Genomic DNA, 14,201 nt, shown 5'->3' with positions numbered 1-14,201 from the left:
TCCATGTGCACTTGAGAAGAATGTATATTCTGCAGCTTTGGGGTAAAATGTTCTATAAATGTCAATTAAATCCATCTGATCCAGTGTGTTCTTAGAGTCACTGTTTCCTTGTTAATTTTTTGTCTGGAAGATCTATCCAGTAAAGTCAGTGGGGTATTAAAATTCCCTACTATGACTGTATTGTTGTTGATCTCTCTACCTTAAAATCCTCTGGAAGATTTTTAAAAAAACATATTTAGGTGCTCCTATATTAGATGCATATATGTTTACCAGGATTATATCGTCAGAGTAATTTCTTTAAAAATGCTCCCCACTACTTGTTGGGGGTAAGGGGTTTAGTTACAGGAACAGACACTGACCCCCTTCAGCCTTAAGGGGATGACTAGGTGACTAGAGCCCCAGGGTAGAGAGCTCCCATTTCAACAATCTTGACTCTTCCTCCCAGTGTGGTGTCTAAATATTTCCATTTTCTATGAACTGTGTTGTGGAAAAGTTTGGGAAGCACCATATTGTAGCATCGGTTTTAGTCAAAAGGAAAATACACTGACCTACACTAAGAGCTGGGAGAAGGCAGTATTCCGAATCTTCTTTAGAGCTTGGGAACTGTCTCTGGAACCTCCCATTTAAATCAGATCTGGTGGTTTCTCATCTCTTTTTGACAACGTCTGGCACTACAGGTGAGCTGGCCCTGCCAGGTGACTGTCGGGAGTAGGCCTGGTTGGCCCAATTCAGCGATAGGTGAGCTTCACTTACGTTGCAGCTGTTTTCCTCCCGACTGGAAGTCAGCACACCCCTCCCTTCCAGCTCTCCTGCCTGAGACTGCAGAGACGTGATGTTTGCTTGATCTTGTGGAATCATGCTTACTTTTCAAATTGGATGCTTATGGGAGCATTCTGTTTCCGAAACATATAACCCCACAACTGGCATGCTCTTTCTGAAGTGGTGCAATCTGTTGCCTTCTTGTTGGTTCCAGCACTAGGACTTAAGAAATTGTTTTTTCACAAGTGAAATATTAAAGAATTCATTTGCAAAATCTCTTAGGCCCATCACTTTTTTTAGCCATGGTTCCTTCAATATTTAAGAAATATTCTTTCACTTTTTTTCTTGTTCGTTGGCTTATGCAAGTGTTTGTTGGCTTATTCCTGAGGTAGTAATAAAAGCTAACCCTCTCTGAGTGCTTCTTGGGTGTCTTTAATTTCATATGGTATGACCTCATCTAATTCTGAGACCCATTCTCTGAGTCCCAATTTTCAGGCTTCTATGTGTTCAAAGTTTGAGACCTGTTCAAAGTTTGTGGTGCCTTAACAATAGCAAAAAAAATACACATCTGGGGAAGAACCTGGCTCGTGAGGCTGTAGTTTGTGACCCTTGATGGTGACAAGAACGCCCCTGACCAAAATTTGGGATATCCTGCCCGTGGAGGGCCAGGTGGGACGAAAATCAGTAATGAGGACCTTTCCAGAAGGAGGAGGGATGGAGGTGGGTGATGTTGCCTGCATCAGTGGCTGGTCGTGATTCTCCCTTATCCCAAGGATGGGACATGAGGAATGGCCAAGAGGGAGTCGGAGGGTAGGCCCTCCTGGCCAGTCCACCACGAACTAATTTGGCCCCCAGGCGGCCACTCTGCCCCTTGGTGAATGTAGGAGTCCCTAGACCAGTGGTTCTCAACCTTCCTAATGCCGCGACCCTTTAATACAGTTCCTCACGTTGTGGTGACCCCCAACCATAAAATTATTTTCGTTGCTACTTCATAACTGTAATTTTGCTACTGTTATGAATTGTAATGTAAATATCTGATATGCAGGATGGTCTTAGGCGACCCCTGTGAAAGGGTCCTTCGACCGCCAAAGGGGTTGCGACCCACAGGTTGAGAACCGCTGCGCTAGCCCTTTGGAGGTCCGACCATTAGAGGTCCGTGACCCCTTGCACCGCGAGAGGCCTGACCCTTTCGGGCTCGCAGCCCCTCCTCCTGCGTCTGGCCCCCGCCCCGCCCCGCCCCTCCGCGGCGAGGTGCGCTGGGCGCCTGGGCGCCGGCCTACCGTTGTGCGCGCCGTTGGCGCACCACGTGGTTTCTGGGCGTCTCGAGGTTTGGGCGGCGGGAGGCGGCGGCGGGGGCGGTGCGGGGGCCCCAAGCGCGCCCGCGGCGTCTGGGTTGGAGGACGGAGCGCGTCGCCTGTGGTGCGTGGCGGGCCGGGCTGCGGGCCGAGAACGGGGATGTGGGGTCCGGAGCGGGGCGTGCGGAGTCTGAGGCGGCGAACCGGGAGGAGTCGCGACCCCACGGAGCGCGGAGGCGGGCACTCCTAGAGACTCCACTTTTGTCCCCCAAGTTTATTCCTAGTGACTTGCGACGGAGACCCGGGAAGGGGCGCGGCCGTGACGGTGTTATCGTCCCAGGGCGAGCCCGCGGGGTGCAGCGAGGCGCTGGGAAGATGCTCGAGGTCCTGGTGCTGAAGGTGAGCGAGCGGGAAGCCCGAGCGGGCGGTGGACGCCCCAGTTCCCCTGCAGGTCCTTCTGGTGGGGACAAGCGTTTGACCGCGGGTGGTATTACAAAGAGTATTACATATGTCTCCTTCCCCCCGCCCCCTTTGACATTCCCCGGGCCTCCCCTACCCCCCAGTGTCTTGTGTCCATTGGTTATGCTTATATGCATGCCGGTCCTGGATTCTTTAAGTAGAACCACCGACATCTGAGCGCAGCGGAGCCCCATGCACTGTGTAGGACATAGCATAAAAAGTTATTCTCTGTTTTCCGAAATTCAGACGAATGCGCGAGGCCAGTATTTACTAATCCAGAAGCTTAGGGGGTGGGCCGGACTGTTCTCCCACGCACCCCGCCCGTTGCCGCGCTGGTTGAGGGCTCCTGCAGGCCCAGGTCGGTGGATACGGGGACCCTGACCTGTTCTCCCGACACGGGCCCTCTCCAGGGGGTCACTATCCCCTTTGGACAGGGGCGGGGGTGACCGGTAACCCCCTTCCCTCCCAACCCCTCATACATGCGTTTGGTCTCCATTCGTGGTGACTCCCGGCTGCTCGCGCGCCTCAGGGCCTGGATCCTCGGAGCTGGGATGGGGGTGCGGAGCTGGGATGGGGGTGCGGGGTGGGCGTCGCGGCGGGGCTCAGCCCCTGTGAAGCCTGCTGAGTGGGGCTGGCAGCTGCAGGTTCTCAGAGTCTTTGAATCAGGTGAGTGTACCTTGGCGATGCAAGAGACTTGGGAAGGCGTGCTGTGTTCACCATGTTACTTGGAGGAAGGAGTTTATAAACCGGGAGCAAAGGGGTGGGTTTTGCTTCCTGGGGAAAAAGGAAATATAAATTATGTTGTTTTTTTTTTTTTAAATCATATTTTATTGGGCAGAAGAGAGGGCCATAGCAAATGATGGGATTTTTAAAAAAATCAAACTTCACGTTCCTATTTTATGTCATGTTATTTTATATGAATTGAGATTCATAAACATTTGAAGTACCTGATTCTGACAGAGGATTTGCTCTGAGACTTTTAGGGGTTTCAGATCTATCTGGCAAGCTCCTCTACCATCTGCCCTAAATAGACTAGTATAATACTCCTTAGAAAGATAGGGCTTGCCTGGCCCATACTGCTCAGTGTTTGAGCGTCAGGAGGTCACTGGGATTCTGGTCAGGGCACATGCCCGGGTTGTTGGTGTGCAGGAGGCAGCCAGTCAGTGATTCTCTCTCATCTGTGTTTCTAACTCTTTCCGGCTCCCTTCCTCTCTCTGAAATCAACAAACACACAGGTAAAGATAGGACTCTCCCAGGGGCACAGATCCTGCCACATGCTAATCCATCAGGCTAGAACTCTGGCAGGAGGGGCTAGACTTAAACTGCCTGGAACTTGGGAACCTCTCTCTCTTTCAATTGGATTCAGGAACCTTTTTATCTACCCCCTCAGCTTTGGTCTGCCCCAACTTCCTGCTCTTTTTTAAAAAATTTTATTATTTTTTTTAAAAACACACATTTATTATCTTACAGTTCTAGAGGCCAGAAATGTGATCTGGGTTTCACTGGGATAAAATGAAAGTAGTGACAGGTCTGCATTCCTATTCAGGGTTCTAGGGGAAAATCTGTTTCCTTGTCTTTTCCTGATTCTAGATGCCACCTACATTTCTTGGTTTGTGGCTACTTCCTCCGTCTTTAAAGCCAGCAGTATAGCATCTTTAAATTTCTCTCTCACTCCCATCCCTCCTTCCATCATCACATCTCCTTCTCTGACTCCCAACTTCCTGCTCTTACCATGCTCACACTGAGCAAACTTTCTAGACAGTATAGGAGTATTCATTTCCCCAAGTGTGGTGTAAGTACCAGTTGTTGTTTTCCAGATTAATTTAGCTTTTACACGGATGAAATATTTTTCCCCAAGTATCCATCAGTAGATGAATGGACAAGCAAAATTTGGAAGATACATTCAATGGAATATTATTCAGTTCTAAAAAGGAAGGAGCCCTGGCCGGTGTTCTCAGTGGATAGAGTGCGGCAAGTACACTGAAGGGTTGTGGGTTCAATTCCCGGTCAAGGGCATGTACCTGGGTTACAGGCTTGATCCCTGGCCCTGGTTGGGGCATGTGCAGGAGGCAACCAATTAATGTGTGTCTCTTGCCTCCCTCCATCCCTTCCACTCTCTAAAAATCAGTGGGAAAAATACCCGCGGGTGAGGATTAACAAAAATAAATAAAGGATTCTGGTGATCCAGTTCCATTCAAGTCTTTGGGTCCTTGGGGGCTTTAATTCTCCCTGCTATTTATTTATTTATTTATTTACTTACTTATTTGGGTTTATTCTTACTAAGGATATTTTTTCTCTCTGATTCTTTGTTATGGGATGGGGCCACAACATTACTAACAAAGAAACAGAATGGATACATGAGATAAGTACATAAACAGAATTTCCGAGGCCCAGAAATCAGGATTTTAAAAAGTTTCCTAGGTGATTCTAATGTGCAGCCAAGGTTGAGAACCACTGACTTAGGTTATCCCTGAAAAACAACTCAGCATCTAATTAGAAACAGGACAAGGCCAGTTTGAGCTTGTTCTGGGGTTACACACATCTCAAAGGGATGGGAAGGGTTCACAACTGTAAGCCCTTTAGTAAAGGGAGGTCAACGGCATTTGTCAGGTGTTGGCCAGAACAAACAATAAATTCTCCTGGCAGGCATTTTAGAGGGGGACTGGTCATTGTGGGGACAGCCTTATGCGGCTGGAAGCCGCACTAGAGTTTGGGTGGCCTCTTAGTGCAGCGGTTGAGACAAGTCCGTGTGCCGAGAGTTCTACAGTTCTCATGAGCAGCAGCTATAAAACTGTATTTCTTTGAACCGTCCAATGCTGCTTTTCTCTGGACTCCTTGGAGTCTTCCCTGCACAATTCAGGGTCTGCCAGGGGTTGGGGGTTTTCTGATGCTCTCCCTCCGTGGCTCTTCAGAATTTCTCCCCTTAATTTATAGCTGCTCTGGCAGGTCCATCCTCTGTTCTCTGGCTCCTCCAGCCACAGACTGTGACTTGCTGCTTGAGTTGGTAGCTGCTCTGCAGCACCTGGACTGGGGAGGGTTCCTGAAAGCTGCGTGTAAATGTAGAAAGAATACTAATGCCAACACCTGTATTCCTGCCACCTGGTACTGAGAAGCCAAATCTTGGGATGTCATTGCTTTTAGGCTTTTTCAGGAGGAAGAATTAGGAAATGGATACATGAGATAAGTACATAAATGAGTTCTTATTTTCAATTCAAATTTAACTTTTCATTTTATATTTGTACCTTTAACAGTGAAAATCTTAGTTTCTAAGATAACAAGATACATTCAGAGAAATCTGACTTCCATCTCTGTCCTTTTTAGCCCATTTCTGGCTTCCTCTGTGGGTAATAATTTGTATTTGGTTTTGTTATCTACCATCATTTATTTCTTTTTACATGAGTAGAATGTATATTTCCTCTCTTTTAAAAAATAATGTATTTTTATTGATTTTAGAGAGGAAGGGAGAGAGAGAGAGAGAAACATCAATGATGAGAATCATTGATCAGCTGCTTTCTACACGCCCCCTACTGGAGATCAAGCCCACAACCAGGCATGTGCCCTGACCAGGAATCGAACCGAAACCTCCTGGTTCATAGGTCAGTGCTCAACCAGTGAGCACATCAGCCAGGGTATTTCCTCTCTTTCTTTTTCTTTTTTTTTTTTTTTAAATATATTTTATTGATTTTTTCCAGAGAGGAAGGGAGAGAGATAGAGAGCCAGAAACATCGATGAGAGAGAAACATCGATCAGCTGCCTCCTGCACATCTCCTACTGGGGATATGCCCGCAACCCAGGTACACGCCCTTGACCGGAATCGAACCTGGGACCCTTCAGTCCGCAGGCCGACGCTCTATCCACTGAGCCAAACCGGTTTCGGCTCCTCTCTTTCTTATGAAAGACATAGGATACTAAAAACATTGTCTGAACCTTGCTTTTATATTTTATTATGGATATTTTCAAAATACAGGAGCTCAAGGACATTGATCTCTGCTTTTTGAGTCACAATACATAATAAAGAATTACATATTATTGGTGACATGTTTTAGATTTTATTTTTGTGTCTTTTATCTTTTTTTCTAGCTTTATTGAAAGGTAATTAACTGTAACATTGTGTAAGTTTAAGGTGTACAACATGATGATTTGATATGCATGTATATTGAGGGTCTTTTATCTTTGGTCTGACCATTTAAGACAGGTGCTTATCAAGAATTTGTTAGATCACTTAAATTAGAAACAGTCATTGTGATTCTAAGTTTTATTATTTTGTGGTCCTACTTTAAAATCATGCATTGTTTTGTTTGTCTTAAAATTTTACAGATTGAAGATCCAGGTTGCTTCTGGGTTATTATAAAAGGGAATAGTACCTTTTTAGATCATGAAATTGACTACCAAAAACTAAATAGCGCCATGAATGACTTCTATAATAGCACGCGTCAAGACATAGAAATAAAACCATTGATGTTGGAAGAGGGGCAGGTATGTATCTAAATGTGCTTTAAGCATGATCTCTTGAAATACTACTCAAAGTATAGAATATTTTGGCAACTAAGATGATAAAAGCTTTTGGAGTATTCTGTTGCTTGTAACCATTGCCTTGTGTTAAGTTCTTTTGGTTGCACAAGATTTAGGCTAATCATGGGACATGGCAGTTGTATAGGGTCATATGGGGAAACAGGAGATGGAGTGTCATGTAAATTCAGGCATTGGGGCCATCCTCTTGAGGCTGAGGATTATTTTAGGTTTATCACAGGTGTCGGCACCTCAGCAGAGGGTATGGGGGTTTGCAGTCTAGGGTTAATGCCTCCCTCGTAGTTTGCCCATGACTTTGGTCATCTCGTGCTCCTTTATGTTTCTTACCCTAAATCATTGTCCTTCCTTGCTTTCTTGTAGCCTCAAGTCCCAATCCTATTGTCTGGTTCTGTCTACAGATCAGTTATTTCTCAAAAGAGTGAATTTTTCTAATAGCATGATAGGAAAAGATTTATAAACTGAGAAAAATTAGAAACAATTTTAATTCCTTTCCCTCTCAAAAATCATCATTCATAACATTAATTTTTCCTCCATACCATGGCTTTAAGAAATGGAAACCAGGTCAGTTGTCCTTTTAAAATATTCCACTTAAAAAAAATACTCCACATTTAAAAGAAACACTCCACGTTTTGGATAGCCTGATTGCTTCCTAGTGGTGGTGGTAGTGAACTTTCCCTCTGTTTACCCTGTATTTTTCTGTGGTCCAATAGTTAAATGTAAAGCTTCGATTGGATTTAGGGTCACTTGCCCCCCCCCCCCCCCCCCCTGGAACGATTGGTACTATGAGCTTCATCTTGTATTGAGTTGGGACATAATATCACTTTTGGTGATGCTGAGATTGACCAGTGGATTTAGATGGTGACAGCCTGAGCTCTCCCTGCTGGTGGTGCCATCAGCTTTTCACGTCATGGTTGTACCATCCAGTGGTTACCACTGCCCCAATCAGTGCTTTCACTTCAGCTTGCAAATTGGTCGTTTTCACATTTCTTGTGCGTTCATGAGCTGGAGTTCTTCTGCAGAGAACATTCCCTCATCTGTTGGGATTGTTTGGCTACCCTGACATAATACAATTTATCCTAGAAAGTTAGAAACATTACTTGATTCTTTCCCTTTTCAATTTTTAGCATAGTGATTTGTGCCTAGTTATCTACATTGGTGTCCACAGGGTGTTTTGTTTCTCTTTTTTATTTTTTAAGCCATAAGTATTGAACTCATGGCTTTTAATACATTCATCAGGTATAATCATTGTTCTTGATGCCTAACTTATTCCATTTTTGACTAGTGGGAACCCTAATATACCACAACTTCAAAGTTAACTGCCTGTGTGAATTAGTACCTATTCAGACCATTCCTACAAGTTACTTTGACTTAAGAATTAAACAGAAGTAACCTCCATCCTTTGGCAGAATATGTCTTGAATTAATTTGAGTTTTGCAGAATGGCTGCACTATGTTTTCCAACTTTAATTCCTGAGGGCAGGATTCTCAGTTGGCCCACTTCTTCCTTGTTGGGCACAGCTGTCCCCACTGGGCCACTTTATATTTGGTTTGCCTGTCTGTGGATTGCCGTTGAGTCGCTTGTGGCCTGGCAGTCTTGTGGGACAGTCAAGATGCCACGGCCTGACAATTCAGCAGGGTAGTTTCCCTAAAAGGGGACTACAGAAAAATCTTTAAAAATGTATTATTATTATTTTAACCCTCACCCAAGGATATTTTTTAAAATTGATTTTTATTTTTTAATTTTTTATTGATTTCAGAGAGGAAAGGAGAGGGAGATAGAAACATCAGTGATGAGAGAGAATCATTGATTGGCTGCCTCCTGCACGCCCCACAATGGGGATTGAGCCCACAACCTGGGCATGTGCCCTGACCGGGTATCGAACCATGACCTCCTGGTTCATAGGTTGATGCTCAACCATTGAGCCACACCAGCTGAGCTAAACTTGATTTTTAGAGAGAGAGGAAGGGAGGGAGGGAGTGAGGAAAGGAGGGAGGGAGAAAGAGAGAAAGAAAAAATTCAATTGGTTGCCTCCCTTATACCCTCTGACTAAAGCAGCTGTGGGCAAACTACGGCCCGCGGGCCGGATCTGGCCCGTTTGAAATGAATAAAACTAAAAAAAGACAAAAAAAAAGACCAAACCCTTTTATGTAATGACTAGTAGCCCAGTGCACAAAAATTTGTGCACTCAGGGGTGAGGGTGAGGAGTGGGCCAGACCCCTTAGCCCGACCTTCACCCTCTGTCATGTTCCGGGACCCTGGCCACTCCTGGCCGAGGCACAGGCCTACAGGCTTGGGGCAGCCTGGCTCCCAAGGCCCCAATTTATCAAGAGAACAAAGTCGGCATTAGTTACAGCCCTCACAGAACCCAGTACACTGCATCTGTGCATACAACTGCCTCGTTCATGTGCCTGCTTCGCCCTACTGAATTACTAACATCTTGAGGACATAGCTCTGTCTTATCCTGCTTCACCTTCAGTGCCTGACCTGGTGCCATGGACCTGAGAGGGTTTGCTGAGTGAGTGAATAATGAGTGAGTGAATGAGTGAATGAATGAGCGAGTAGGTGAATGAGCAAGTAGCTAAGGGGAGGGAACGCGTTGCCACGGCAACATGGCAGAAGTTCCCCCCTGCTCCCAGCGTCCTGGCACCCCTCTCCTGGCTGCATACTGAATTTCTAACATCTTGAGGACATAGCTCTGTCTCATCCTGTTTCAACTTCAGTGCCTGGCCTGGTGCCATGGACCTGAGTGGGTTTGCTGAGTGAGTGAATAATGAGTGAGTGAATGAGTGAATGAATGAGCGAGTAGGTGAATGAGCAAGCAGCTGCCAGTGGGGATAGTTCGCACTCTGCTCTGAGCTCCCAGCGGCCCCACTCCCCTCTCCGGGTTGCATAGTTCGTGCAGGGCAAAGGCTGCCTGGGTGTGCGTTTTGGCGAATCAGTGCATTAGCACCTGTCGGCTGGGGATCCCCCTGGAGGCCCGTTTGTGGGTGTGGCCAGTGGCAGGTGGGTGCATTAGCACTGGGCAGCCTCAGATCCCCTCAGGATGGAAGTTTGTGGGTGTGGCTGGTGGCGGATCAGTGCCTTCAGCCTGGGATCCCGTTGGGAGGTCTGTTTGTGGGCGTGACCGGTGGCGGATTGCTGGGGTCCTGCTGCCAGCCCTGGGTCTGTTCCCATAGGGGCCGTCTGCCACCCGGGTTGCAAATAGCAGGCCCGGATGGCAGTGGGGCAGGCAGGATGGCACTGTCCCGCCCTGCCTTTAGTATGCAAATTAGCCGCCATCTTTGTTGGCGGTTAGCCGCCATCTTGGCTGGTGATTAATTTGCATATCGCCCTGATTAGCCAATGGGAAGGGTAGCAGTCGTACGCCAATTACCATCTTTCTCTTTTATTAGATAGGATGTTTACTTTGAATTTATATTAGTTCACACAAACACTCCATCCATGCTTTTGTTCCGGCCCTCCAGCCCAGTTTAAGAACCCATTGTGGCCCTTGAGTCAAAAAGTTTGCCCACCCCTGGACTAAAGGATAGAACCCACAACCTTTTGATGCATGGGATAATGCTCCAAGCAACTGTGCCACTCAACAAGTCACTCACCAAGTCACTCACCAAGTCACTCAAGTCGATTTTGAAGACTTTAGTACAGGCCAAACGCTGTTCTAGTTGTTGGGAGGATGGCAATAAACAAAACAGACAAAAATCCACATCACAGAGCGGACTTACAGGTGTGTGAGGTAGTAAACAAGTGTCAGAGGGCAGTGAAAGCCGCAGGAGGAAAATGGGGAAGATGACCTGGGGTTGAGGTTTTGTTTCTGAAGCTTTGATTTAAGAAGCCTTTCTTTAAATTATCTTTTAAGCAGTCAAAAGGATTGTAGGAAAAAAAAAAGAGCGAAGTAGAATTCAGTGTCCTGTGTTCTTGACTTAGATTCTTTCACTGACCAGCGGTGTCCAGCTGAGGCAGGGCCAGCCTCCTTGAATCTCTTTCCTCTTCTGAAGGTGAAATGTAGGCTGAGGTGATTTTGAGAGGACCTTTAGGCTCCCATTATATGGCTAGAGATGTTAACACTGAAGTTTTCATTTTGTAGGTTTGTGTGGTTTATTGTCAGGAACTCAAGTGCTGGTGCAGGGCTGTCATTAAGTCAATCGTGTGTTCAGCAGATCATTACCTGGCAGAGTGTTTCCTTGTGGATTTTGCCAAGTACATTCCCGTGAAATCGAAAAAGTACGTATGACTTTTTTTGCCTTCTGCTGTTTAAGGAGACAAATGCCGGTTTTAAAGGAGCGCGCCAGTGTTCAAAGTAAGGGGACAGAGGTGGTAAGCTGGAGGTTTTTTTAAAAATATATTTTTTATTGATTTTTTACAGAGAGGAAGGGAGAGGGATAGAGAGCCAGAAACATCGATGAGAGAGAAACATCGATCAGCTGCCTCCTGCACACCCCCAACTGCACACCCCGACACCAAGGTACATGCTCCTGACCGGAATCGAACCCAGGACTCTTCAGTCCGCAGGCTGACGTTCTAGCCACTGAGCCAAACCGGTCAGGGCGGTTGTTTTTTTTTTTTTTTTTTAAGCTTCAAGAAGGGAAGCCTTCTTGAGGACGTCAGGTTCCATTCAGTGCTGCATGGCAGCGAGTGTCAGAGCAAGTGGTCAGAATGAAGACTCAGCAGGCAGCTCCAGCCTCCTGCCACCTCCTTTCCTGGAAAGGGCAGGTGCTCTGCATCTCCCAGGTGCCCCTGGCCAGAAAGAACCCTCACTGATTCTAGGGCCACATGTCACAGTTCATGAGAAAATACTGTCAGTAAGTGTTTGTGGTAATTTTTCCATGGTTTCCCATCCCAGAGTAAGAGGATGTCAGTTTAATAAATAAATATGAGGACTCGTCTTCCAAAAGAGTAACACCAAATAGATTTCAGCCGCAATAAGAGGCTTATCTGATTGGATTATCTTAAGAATGCCATGGCAGAAGGAAATCTGCAGATGTTTAGGAAAAGGGATGCATTTCCAGCTTTTGGTTTGCACCTTTATAGCTATAATTGTTAAAAAACAAACAAACCACACACACCTGTTGTTGAACTTTTGGAGGATATTTTCTTTTAGTGTTTTGAATTTTAAGTTTAGTTTGTTTTGGGCAAGAGAATCATATGATTAAATAGAGCACAAGGAGGCCTCGAGGGGCAGTTAATGCCGCCACCGTTTTCTGAACTGAGACAAAAGGTGCCTAGCCTGTCTGTGTGGCATCATCATAACCCGTGTGTCGAAATGGTGTGTTCAAGTCTGTCGTTTACCTGGAAGAAGGGAAATAAAAAATGTTGAGCAACTTAGCAAATCTCAGTCCTTTCAGCTCTTTTGTGCAGAGCTGGCCAACACTAATTATGAAAACTTCTCATTTATAGAAACATTAAGGTAATTCTGGTTGTGTATTAAAATTGATACTTAAATATCTTAAAAATCTTTAAAAAATTTTTAAATTTATTGATTTGAGAGAGAGGGAAAGAGAGACAGAGAGATACACAGGCAGACATTGATTTATTGTTCCACTTATTGATGCATTCATTGGTCCACTTTTTTTTCTTTTTAAGATATATTTTTATTGATTTCAGAGAGGAAGGGGGAGTTAGAGAGAGATACAAACATCAGTGATGAGAGAGAATCATTGATTGGCTGCCTGCTGCATGCCCCCTACTGGGGATCAAACCTGCAACCCAGGCATGTGCCCTTGACCGGAATCAAACCCAGGACACTTGAGTCCGCAGGCTGACGCTCTATCCACTGAGCCAAACCGGTTAGGACCATTGGTCCACTCTTTTTTGTGCCCTGACCAGGGATCAAACCTGCAACCGTGGTGTATTAGGATGAAGCTCAACCAACTGAACCACTGGCCAGGGCTGATACTTAAAAATCTTAAATAAAATTTGCTCCCAAGTTTGATCATTATTTTTCAATGTAAGGAGCCTCACGAGACATTTTTCTAATCCCTCTCCACTCCCATACCATGAAATTTTTAAAAAGTATATATTTTTATTGATTTTACAGAGAGAGGAAGGGAGAGGGAGAGAGAGATAGAAACACTGATGAGAGAAACATCGATGGGCTGCTTCCGGCATGCCCCTTACTGGGGATTGAGCCTGCAATGTGTCCTGACCTGGGATCTAACTAGCGACCTCTTGGTCCATGGGAAGATGCTCAATCCACTGAGCCAGGCCACGCCATGAAATGTTAACATGAGTTATACTGAATACCTATGTATGTACTACATGTGTATCTGCGCTTTATACATAAAAAGAGGATCCCTCCTCTCCCCCGCCCAAGAACCAGTGTTTGTCAACTTTGGCAAATGTCTCCATGTATTTCTTGCAGTTAGTGGCTATGTTAGAAACAGAAATAATTGGCTTTTGTGTTTTGTTTTTATGTTATGTATTAGGTATATTGGTGTACTTTAAAGAAATGTTATGTGTAATTTTCTTTATAATTGAACTGTTTCTGTTTCACTGTTAAAGCATCCGAGTTGCAGTAGAAACTTTTATGCAGCTTCCCTACAGAGCGAAAAAATTCAGACTGTATTGTACCAAACCTGTTACATTACACTTTGACTTTTGTGAAGACAGTGCTAAAATTGTGTAAGTACATCTTCTAACATGTTAACTTACTGGTGAAAGACTTAACTGAGTATCTGATGTATCTATGAGACTAATTCCTCTTGAGAAGTGCGAAGCGATCTCACGGGTCTCTTTTTTCTTCAGGAGATATTTTCTGAGTCCGTGTGTGTCAAACCTGGTCATGAGAGAATTCCCTGGGCAACTCCACCTACAGCAGCTGCAATTGAAGGAGTTAGAGTAGGGTCTGAATTCTGCTTTCGGCTTCCCTTTCCCCCCCACTTACAGAAAGTAATGACTGCCTGGTCTGTGTGTCCCCGTGGTTGAGGGTCAACCTATGAACAGGAGGTCACGGTTCGAGTTCCGGTCAGTCGCATGCTCGGGTTGTATGCTCGATCCCCAGGGTGGGGCATGTAGGAAGCGATCAATGATCTTCTCTCGTCATTGATGTTTCTCATCATCTCTGTCTCCCTCTCCTTTCCTTTCTGAAATCAATAAAAATATATTTAAAAAAGTAATAACTGTAAAGGGTACAACATGTAGAATCATGGAGCATTAAAAGAA

At 45.4% G+C, this 14,201-nt stretch overlaps 1 protein-coding gene across 1 annotated transcript in view; it reads left to right on the top strand.

Annotated features, from left to right (window-relative positions):
* Positions 1–2,086: 2,086 nt before the first annotated feature.
* The window catches only part of TDRD12 (tudor domain containing 12), an 84,045-nt gene continuing 71,930 nt past the window's right edge, over positions 2,087–14,201 (top strand). Inside the window, exons 1-5 of the mRNA XM_059667046.1 lie at positions 2,087–2,178; positions 2,328–2,453; positions 6,831–6,989; positions 11,128–11,264; positions 13,542–13,661. Coding sequence (XP_059523029.1) covers positions 2,430–2,453; positions 6,831–6,989; positions 11,128–11,264; positions 13,542–13,661 — 440 coding nt within the window. The 5' untranslated portion in view covers positions 2,087–2,178; positions 2,328–2,429. The remainder of the gene's footprint in view (positions 2,179–2,327; positions 2,454–6,830; positions 6,990–11,127; positions 11,265–13,541; positions 13,662–14,201) is intronic.

Source organism: Myotis daubentonii, chromosome 15, assembly GCF_963259705.1.
Source record: "Myotis daubentonii chromosome 15, mMyoDau2.1, whole genome shotgun sequence".
NCBI lineage: Eukaryota > Metazoa > Chordata > Mammalia > Chiroptera > Vespertilionidae > Myotis > Myotis daubentonii.
Note: the sequence above shows the minus strand (reverse complement) of the source record. Positions and strands in the feature narration are given on the sequence as shown.